This window comes from Nanorana parkeri, unplaced genomic scaffold (assembly GCF_000935625.1).
Source record: "Nanorana parkeri isolate BGI_ZX_2015 unplaced genomic scaffold, ASM93562v1 scaffold1096, whole genome shotgun sequence".
Classification (NCBI taxonomy): Eukaryota; Metazoa; Chordata; class Amphibia; order Anura; family Dicroglossidae; genus Nanorana; species Nanorana parkeri.
In genome coordinates, this window is record NW_017307364.1 from 406,787 (window position 1) to 417,940 (window position 11,154).

The following is an 11,154-nucleotide window of genomic DNA, read 5'->3' on the forward strand; positions in this document are numbered from 1 at the left end:
CTGCTTCAACTACTTCTGCAGCAACAACATCAACTCCAGTTAGTACTACAACTTCAACAACCACTACATCAACTACTTCTGCAGTTCCAGCTACTACTACAGGCCCCACTACCACTACAGTAACAACTACTACTGTTGTCCCTACTACAACTGCAATGCCAACCACCACTGAAGCCCCCACTCCTACAACTTCACCATCTACCACTATAACTTTTACTACAACTCCTTTGGCTTCAACTACTTCTTCAGCTTCCATTACCACTTCAACACCAGCAACCACTGCAGGTACAATATCTGTTGCTTCAACTACTTCTGCACCAGCTACAACTACATCAACTCTAGTTAGTTCTACAACTTCAACAACTACTTCATCAACTACTTCTGCAGTTCCAACTACTACTACAGGTCCCGCTACCACTACAGTAACACCTACTACTGTCGTCCCTACTACAACTGCAGGTACAACTTCTGCTGCTTCAACTACTTCTGCACCAGCTACAATTACATCAACTCCAATTAGTACTACAACTGCAGCAACCACTACATCAACCATTTCTGCTGTTCTAACTACTACTACAGGTCCCACTACCACTACAGTAACACCTACTACTGTTGTCCCTACTACAACTGCAGGTACAACTTCTGCTGCTTCAACTACTTCTGCACCAGCTACAACTACATCAACTCCAATTAGTACTACAACTGCAGCAACCACTACATCAACCATTTCTGCTGTTCTAACTACTACTACAGGTCCCACTACCACTAACGTAACACCTACTACTGTTGTCCCTACTACAACTGCAATGACAACCACCACTGAAGCCCCCACTACTACAACTTCACCATCTTCTACTGTAACTTTTACTAGAACTCCGTTGGCTTCAACTACTTCTTCAGCTTCCACTACCACTTCAACACCAACAACCACTGCAGGTACAATGTCTGTTGCTTCAACTACTTCTGCACCAACTACATCAACTCCAGTTAGTTCTACAACTTCAACAACCACTATATCAACTACTTCTGCAGTTTCAACTACTACTACAGGTCCCACTACCACTACAGTAACACCTACTACTGTTGTCCCTACTACCACTGCAATGCTGACAACCACTGAAGCCCCCACTACTACAACTTCACCCTCTACCACTATTACTTTTACTACAACTCCTTTGGCTTCAACTACTTCTTCATCTTCCACTACCACTTCAACACCAACAACCACTGCAGGTTCAATGTCTGCTACTTCAACTACTTCTGCAGCAGCCACAACTACATCAACTCCAATTAGTACTACAACTTCAGCAACCATTCCATCAACTATTTCTGGTTTTCCAACTACTACTACAGGTACCACTACCACTACAATAACACCTACTACTATTGTCCCTACTACAACTGCAATGCCCACCACCACTGAAGCCCAAACTACTACAACTTCACCATCTACCACTATAACTTTTACTACAACTCCTTTGGCTTCAACTACTTCTTCATCTTCCACTACCACTTCAACACCAACAACCACTGCAGGTTCAATGTCTGCTACTTCAACTACTTCTGCAGCAGCCACAACTACATCAACTCCAATTAGTACTACAACTTCACCAACCACTGCATCAACTACTTCTACTGTTCCAACTACTACTTCAGGTCCCACTACCACCACAGTAACACCTACTACTGTTGTCCCTGCTACAACTACAATGCCGACCACCACTGAAGCCCCCACTACTACAACTTCACCATCTACCACTATAACTTTTACTACAACTACTTTGGCTTCAACTACTTCTACTACTACTTCATCTTCCAATACCACTTCAGCACCAACAAACACTGCAGGTACAGCTTCTGCTGCTTCAATTACTTCCAGGGCAGCCATCAGAAATTTTGGGGCCCCTTACACAGCTTTAGGCCTGCTCCCACTTCCCTCACCACCGCCCCCTACCGCTGCCACCCCTCACCAACACTCCACAGGCCTTCCCATCGTGTCCTCCCACTGACCTTTGGTGCACTTACTTTTATTTTAACACTGTTACAACTTAATATATGAAGTTGAAAAGTGTATTCCAAGTCATCCGTGAATTCAATATTTGAGAATAAGAAAAATTATTTTGGCCAAAAATTATGAAACCGCCACCACGACAAGGTAGACTCTTAAGCAGGACTCTACACTAACACTAAGCACCCTCCCTTTTTACTAAACACTAAGCACCCTCCCTTTTCCCTAAACACTGAGCACCCTCCCTTTTCAGTAAACACTAAGCACCCTCCCTTTTCACTAGACACTAAGCACCCTCCCTTTTCACTAAACACTATGCACCCTCCCTTTTCACTAAACACTAAGCACACTCCCTTTTCACTAAACACTATGCACCCTCCCTTTTCCCTAAACACTGAGCACCCTCCCTTTTCAGTAAACACTAAGCGCCCTCCCTATTCACTAAACACTAAGCACCCTCCCTTTTCACTAAACACTAAGCACCCTCCCTTTTCACTAAACACTAAGCACCCTCCCTTTTCACTAAACACTAAGCGCACTCACTTTTCACTAGACACTAAGCACCCTCCCTTTTCACTAAACACTAAGCGCACTCACTTTTCACTAGACACTAAGCACCCTCCCTTTTCACTAAACACTAAGCACCCTCCCTTTTCACTAAACACTAAGCACCCTCCCTATTCACTAAACACTAAGCGCCCTCCCTTTTCATTAACCTCCCTGGCGGTATTCCCGAGTCTGGCTCGGGGTTAATTTTCAACACTAACCACACTCCCTTTTCACTAAACACTAACTGTGCCTCATCTATCCCCCAGCACATCTAAGCCTGTACAGGCTCCCAGGTGGGCTAGGTGTGATGTGTGGCCTCTCAGGTGGGCCTCCCTCCCCACCCCCATCGTTGGGCTGCTAAAACACTTACTCTACCACTCAAGCGACTCTGCTACACTCCTTGATTGCTCTTTTGTAAAGCCCACTACAGACCAAGCTCCACCTCCTGAAAACTCCCATTCCTCCATGTACAGGAAGGTACCAAGTCACAGGGTAGGGGGGCAGGGACCATACCAAGTGCTGTACTGCACTTATTACCAACAGCAAAAACAGTGGTGGACGTAAGGAACAAACTGCTTCCCCACCCCGTGGTCTCTGCACCAGAGGAGCTTACACTCTAATGTCCCCCCACAGCATCACACTGTTGTTGTTATTATTATACATTTATATAGCTCTGACATATACCCCAGTGCTGTACAGAGAACACTGAGCCAGTCACACCAGTCTCTGTACCAGAGGAGCGTACACTCTAATGTACTGGATGTTGCACTGGATGTAGGGGGACTACAAATCCCAGCAAAACATTATACAGCAATGCAGAACAGTATATGAATTGGACTCTGGGCTTAGTAACCCGCTGGACTCAGGGCTTAGTAACCTGCTGGAATCTGGGCTTAGTAACCTGCTGTACTCTGGGCTTAGTAACCCGCTGGACTCCGGGCTTAGTAACCCGCTGGACTCCGGGCTTAGTATCCCGCTGGACTCCGGGCTTAGTAAACTGCTGGACTCAGGGCTTAGTAACCTGCTAGACTCAGGGCTTAGTGACCCACTGGACTCAGGGCTTAGCAACCCGCTGGACTCTGGGCTTAATAACGTGCTGGACTCTGGACTTAGTAACGAGCTTGACTCTGGGCTTAGTAACGCGCTAGACTATGGGCTTAGTAACGCGCTGGACTCTGGGCTTAGTAACGCGCTGGACTCAGGGCTTAGTAGTGCACTGGACTTCGGGGCTTAGTAACGCGCTGGACTTCTGAAGTTACAATTTACACTGCTGTCTGCGAATGCACCCCTAGACACCACTACACTACCCTCTATTACTGAATTCTCAAACACTAAAACAATGCCAACAACTCCTACAGCCCCCACTTCTATAACACAGAAAACCACTACTGCAGCCTTAACTACTACAGCTCCTACAACACCAACTGCTACTTTTTTCCTACTAATACAGTTGCAACCACTACTAAAATTGTCATTACTAGGGATGCACCTGTGGCTGTCACTGTTCTTGCTGATGCAAAACTATCCTGCTACTGGCCAAGTCCTGTCAGGCTTTTATTAGGAATTAAAATACCTCAGATGATACAGCAGTGTAAATCTGACCAGCAGCAGGACACTTTTAATGAGGGAGAATTGGCCAAAATGTCCTAGAGAAAAAGTACATGCAGCAGGACAAAGGATGGGGCTTTGCTATAAGAATTAAAATACTGCAGAAGATTAAGCAGTTTAAAACTGGCCAGTAGTAGGACAGTTTTAATCAGGGATAATAGGCCAAAATGCACCAGAGACAAAGAGTACAGGAGGGTGATTTACTACTTCAATTAGGAGACTACAGATGATACAGCAGTGGAAAACTGGCCAGCAGCAGGGTATTCAGGGATAATAGGCTTAAGTGGTGTATGCCTAACTTTTATTTTATATATGGGGAGGGGGGGGGGGGTTAAGGTGTATGTAAATTATATAATGTGAGGTGGTTTAGGTGCACACTGTTCTTGAACTGTTTTCTTCCAAATGATACAGCTTTGTGCCGTGAACAAAAAGACAGCTCCAAGAACAAATGGCCATTGACAAGTAAATTATTTCCTTTAAGCAACACAAATGCAAAAATCAGCCTTATCAACTGATATAAAAAATACAAAAACAATATATAGAAAATAAATGAAAACCACAAAATACTTCCCCCTGATACAAAAGTAACCACTTGCTTCCCCCATAACTGGACTCCCCCACAGCATAGGTTGGTGAATCCCCCCTAAAGGCTTTTGAATTCAGACAGCTGACAATCACAGCTGTAAGAATACCCAACAGTGACCACAGCTGAGTGGATGCAGTCACTGTTTGGCTGACTTTTTCCACACAGCTCCAAGACTGGCAACTGACCTGTCTATGGACAGCTTTACTTCCTATAGCTCAGTCTGTACAATTGCAAGCTCTTTCAAAGGCAACTGTTCACTGTTATTGTTACTGTTATGTTATTGCTTCTTGTGCAGAATCCACTGCCACAGTTTCCACATTATTTTCTCTTTCTCCTCCTGTCCTAGTAGCTGAATGTCCTTTGTAGTATCTTCTTCTACAGCAGCTACCACCCCTCTTCTATTAATTAATTTTATAACTTCCAGTAATATTCCAGCACATACAATTACAACATTTCACATGGCAGGTAACACAGTAAATGGCATTCTTACCTTAGATTATTCTATGGTATCCATTACTAGTACAGTACCAGAAAGTACTGCAGCATTTTTCTGTTACTCCTACTTCTTCTGCAGTTTCAGGTGCTAGTAGTAGTAATGCACAAACGTTTTTGGAATTTCCTACTTCTGGAGCTTTTACAACTTCTGGAGATGAGATTTCAACTTACCATTATTACCACTATAGCACTGACTACTTTTAGAGGTCCTGTATTTCAATTACCTTGGGAGCGTCCACTGCTCCCATGAGTAACACATATCAAAAAATGAAAACACAAATGATCAATATGGCTCTTACCTCTTCAGAATGTCCCACTGCTATAATATCTCTAACTAATGTAACTTTGCTACTACTATGCCCCCTTCTCTCCTACCGCAACTACTAATTAAGTATCTTATGCTCACACTGTTCTTACTTATTCTGCAACACAAACTGATTTTATTTTGGTCTCCATTTCTGCTGTTACTTTAGCTAGCCTTGCTGCTGCTATGGTAAAAACATCCAATATTGCATTATAATATATTAAAACCCAAGAACATTATATATATATATATAGATCTATATAGATATAGATCTATATAGATATAGATATACGATGGATTTCGTGTTATCTTTCGTTTTGAAAGCAAATAAACTGCATTGTACTTGCACCTCCGGTCTTCAGTGGAGTGTCCTTGTTACAATATATAGATCTATATATATCTATATATACAGTATATATTGCAGCTTACCAGTCCTTAGATGTTGTGGTTGGATTAATTTTCTTTTTTGAGGCTAAGAACATTTTCTGCAAATACAGAAATATATACCCGTTGATCCTGATAGAAATCAATTGCCTTTATAACTTCCTTCCTAACGGCTTTCCCTACTACCTTCCCTACTGAACAACAAAACACTTTCCCCTATTTATTGAGGATGAGGGAAATGTGTTTGTAGTCCAAATCAGGAGGGAAGTGTAGGGTGACAATAATGCTCCCTTAAACATACAGTACAATGAGAAAGCATTTTCACCAAGGACAGGAAGTGCATTACTGGTGGGATCACCAGGTGAAAACAAAGGGGGGGAAAAAAAGACTGAAAAAAAAAACAAAATTAATGCAGCCACCACATTTAAGGTCTGTTCAAGCTGATTTTTGGCTGTCCAGGGGTAGTGGCCTCTTAGGATCCAGAAGAAGAATCTGCAGCGGTGGTGTCAGCACAAGGGGACTGTTGAGGACGTGTCAGAGTAGGCACATATGCAGAGCTGGATTAGCAGTCTCTCACACCTAAGAGCGATACTGATAAGGGACCCAAACTGCGGAGTTGTGAGTATATCTTGCTTAACAAGGTAAGTAAAAAGTGCAGGATGAGTTAGAGATGGATGGGAGGGTAGGTAATATATTCCCTGAGATGAGCTTTAAGCGGCAAAATATTACATTTTTGTTTCGAGTTTGGATTGAGTTTTACATTTTGGGTTTTAGTCTTTAACAACCATTAATACTTACATCTGAAAGAAAACCAATTACCAGTAAAATCTCCATTCTTACAGCAACATCAACTACTGCTTTTACTACTGCTGCACAGTCCACTACTACTTGCTATGTAAGATTGGCTTCGGCTAACACAGTTCTTTCTTTTTCCACAGCAACATCATCTACAACATCCACAAGTCCTGGAGTTAATGGAGGCTCTTCCTCTACTACAGCAACCACAACCACCATGTCCACTACAACCACAACCTCTGGACCCACCAGTACGACCACATTGACTACCACCAAAGGACAGACAAATGCTGCCGCCGTACTAGCTACAAATAATGACTGTAAGCAATTTCTCTAGCATAATATTAATTTATTAATGGCATATTCCAAATACAAATAGAATTAACAATCTGTCATCCGAATAGGTGTATTGTTGCTATGTTCCCTGAAAATTGTACTTACCATATAGTCACATTAAGTGAAAGTATACTGGTTTTCTACATAATCTGTCTTTCTTAATCAGCAAGTGGATCCTTAGGCTCTTTGTTAGATGTTTCTCTTTAGGTATTTGCCTCTTTTTTGACAGAAATACTAATGTTTATAGAACTCAATAGCCCAATCTAATATTTACACACACAGGTGATGAATTCATTTCAGCAATTCACCCCTTCTCAAGTGGGTCAGTGGAAGGTTTCAGAGAGAGCTGGCCTGCCTGAAAGGAGAAGACATTTGTTTTGTTATTTCTTTAGATAACCCATAGTGCTCTGAGCAGTTAAAAACACAGAGGATTAGAAAAAATAGCCCAGACCCTTATAGTTGCCATTTAAAGCTCAATTCCAGCTCACTGAATACATTTTGTGACTCTTGAGAGCTTTTTAAGCCCTGTGTTAGGACCCTGTTGACTCCTTCTTCTCACACCTTCTCCTTATACCACTCCCATTTTTGCGTCTAGCAACATAAAGTTTTTTTTAAACTTTACACTTTTTGGGGAACCTGCAAAACTAGAGGTGGAGATTGGGCATTGGGGGAATTCCCTCCATTACTCTCCACCATCTCCAGGAGAATCTGGGACTCTCAATTCCCATGCCCCCACTCAAATACTAACATATGTGTACAATGTAAGTTTGGGATTTCTACTTTACATCCTATACATTGTTTGTGCCTTCAGTTGCTGTCAGATCTGTGTAATAACTTTAAACATGTAGACTGATGACCTGTGATGACTGAAAAACCCACGTTCCACATAAAAAAGCTAATTTGAGGTTCTTGCCCTTCCCCATTCTACCCAAAACTAACAAAAGGCTATAATTTCAGTCTATAACCCTGTGCTAAGTGTAACTGATTATTTTTGTTATTTATTACAGTACCATACTGGGCTATTATCTTGTTTGGCATACTGGGTGCCGGAATGCTGTTGGGACTATTGCTTGGGGTAAGCATTCGATTGGATACATTTGGCAAAAATCGGGTTTAATCGTTAAATCACCTTAGTAAGAGTGAGATCTCTGCACTTGAGTTTATGGATTTGCACACCAGCTATGGAGGTTATGAGGGGTTTCCACCCTTATTTACTTGCTTATTTATTTGTTTCATATTATGGAGAATGCAACACGGGTGGAACATGCAAATATGGGTGGGAACACCCACATTTCCCTTGTAGACAGTAAGTAACAAAGCTGAAAGTTATTACAGGTATATCTCGCTTTTGGAGAATCCAAGACATATAAGATGCCAAGGGCTAACTGAGCCCGCTAGGTTTACATAAACCTGATGTATCCCTTTTAAAGGAAAATACTCTTTAAGATCAAGTATTATAGAAAATAAACATGTTTTGATGGTAATTGATTTATTATTTCCCTATTTTGATACCAAAGGTAAAACATGTTTACTTTATTTTTATACAGCTCGCAGGTTGTATTCACTATCTGACATCCAGAGTGGGGAGCTACCCAAGTTACTCTACACACTATGGAGATTGGAGTCCTTCATATCAACCATCGGACCCAGAAGGTGGAGTAATACAAAGGGAGAGGATGTGCATTCCAAGAGCAGGCATTCAAAGAAATGAATTTGAGATGTGCGAAAGGCCAACCCAGTGCGCATAGACCCCAAAATACCGACTAACAATGCAGTCATCACTGTTTCTTACAAAAACACAATTTTTTAAATACATCAACCTTGTATGAAGTACTGGCATTCTACGGACTGATAATGATGAATCAATTCTCCTACTTCTGCAGGTTCAGAACTTCCCTGCAACGCAAATGTTCAAAGAGTGAACAATGAATGCTAACTCTACCACTTCCTTTTTCAGCTGACCAGTTACAAAGATAGGTCCTGTACCAGGTTAACAAACAAACTTGATACACCAACTGGAAAAACTGGTGTTGGATAGTTTTAATTGTTCCAGTTTGTTGGTTGTGCAAGGATGTTTTAAAGGCACATGGGGGGAATATATCAAAGCAATTGCGACTGTTTTAGCCTCTTAGAACATTTTTTTAAATGCGCAAATCTTTTTAACCACTCCTTTTAACATGTGCACCTGTTTTGACCAGAGCTTGCACTATTTTTGCGCATGTTTTTTGCGAGGGTTCGCAACTGTATACATCTGCACTTGTCCTGAGGCTGTCTGAAACTGGAGTATCACCTAACAAAACAATCACAACTTAAGAGGTCCCCATGATCACTTCTTCAAGAAGCGACAGTTTATGACTTTTGCCTGTAGTTGCGAGTCTTCTTTCCTGGAGTCTATTTAATTTCATTTATGAACAACATTACACTAGCAACATAAATCTGGCACAAAGTGCGTCAAAAAAATGCCCATGCAAGTTCAAACACTCGTAATTGCTATGATAAATTCCCCCCAAATATGCATTACATAACAGACATAGGCATAATGTGTTGTAACTGCTGTTTACTAATCAGATGGTAAACCATTTTGATAAGTCTAACTTGTGCTGCCATCTAGACTAGAACTTGCTACTTTAGGCTATACCTGTATAGAAACAGAAGCATTATGAATTTCACCCATGGGTCAATCACAGTCAAAACTTGTTTTTAAAGATTTTGGATACAGTAAGGAAGGGCTAGAACCACTGTCTGTTTTTTTTAGTTTCCTGTTTCTCCACTGGGGGGACTTCTCTTCACCTCCTACCCTAAAGAGACAACTAGAAGTGAGAGAAAGTCTCCTCAAAGTAAGAGAAAATCCAATCTTTGACATTTATCTCAAAACATGTGTTGCCATTGGGGGATTTCCCATCTACTGTTGTGGTGATAGCTGTAAAATGTTTGATTTCCCTCACTTCCTGTCTTGATGATATGGTCATCAGAATAGTAAATGGGAGTAAATCTCCTTGTGTGCACACAGACAGCAATAAAAACACATGCTTTAACCTTTTCCCAGTATACCCAATACTACACAGAAAGTTTCTTTGAAGTTCTAATTTAATCTAATGCATCAAAAAAGTTTAACTTATAAAGTAGCTGAACATATCACAACAAATCTGGGTTGTCCTTTTATTCTTTTTTATTCTCCAAAATATAATGTAAGCATGAATAAATGTCCAGTCTGAAAAGAACTGGGCAACCCAGACGGCTGGGTTGCAGACGGCTAGATTTCTAAATTGCGCGATTCTCTGCAAATCACACAGTCCTAAACAGAAATATTTAAGTGAATATAAAAAATATAAATGAGCAGGTCTTCTGATTCCATCACCTCTAGTATTAGCATCTGAGGGAAATTCAGTAATGTAGAAAAAGGAGGCAGAGAACGTTGCTACAAGAACGTTACAGTTGTGAATGCGGAAAGCTTGTAAGGAAAAAAAAAAAAGATGTACTCCTAATTACAGAACAGTGGTTGGAGCTATGCAAATTATTCCCATCAGCACTATGCATGCTCAGAGCCCTTGGTGTGTATTGCAAATATAGCCTACTCTTATAGAACCATTCATTTCAAACTGCATTTAGCAGGTTCAGGCATTTTGACCATCATCAGTGCAGAGTATGTAAACCATGGCTTCTATGAAGTAGGGTTTGGGACTTAACAAAACCCAACATTCACCTTAAGTGCAATGTTTTTTAAATACAACCCAGTACAATGCACTTACCCAAAAACAAGTGAAGTGGTGCAGCAGAAAGTGAAGTCAGAATTCCTTTTTTGCATACTAGTTTCTGTTCAGTGTCTCTGAAAGTGTTCAATTTGTGTAAACACATTACAGCCTGGAACTAGCACTTTCTTAAGTAGCCACCATTGGCCTCTAATGTTTTCCTTCATTACAGGTTTCCTTTAAGATGGTCATTTTCTATCCCTTTTTATGTTCTGAAGATGAAACTGTTTATTTAATCTGCAAAAGTGGCTTACAACATACTGTGCAGTTAAATGCATTGCAATTGAATTATAATTAATTATCTATATGATTAAATGTGTTTATATTTATTAACCTAAGG

The 11,154-nt window shown here is 41.0% G+C and overlaps 1 protein-coding gene across 1 annotated transcript in view; it reads left to right on the top strand.

The window, feature by feature from the left end:
• Positions 1 to 7,246, top strand: part of LOC108796345 (mucin-2-like) — a 55,905-nt gene extending 48,659 nt beyond the window's left edge. The window contains exons 7-11 of the mRNA XM_018567807.1: positions 103 to 422; positions 872 to 986; positions 1,354 to 1,848; positions 6,873 to 7,027; positions 7,232 to 7,246. Of these exons, the coding sequence (XP_018423309.1) occupies positions 103 to 422; positions 872 to 986; positions 1,354 to 1,848; positions 6,873 to 7,027; positions 7,232 to 7,246 (1,100 nt within the window). The remainder of the gene's footprint in view (positions 1 to 102; positions 423 to 871; positions 987 to 1,353; positions 1,849 to 6,872; positions 7,028 to 7,231) is intronic.
• Positions 7,247 to 11,154: the final 3,908 nt, after the last annotated feature.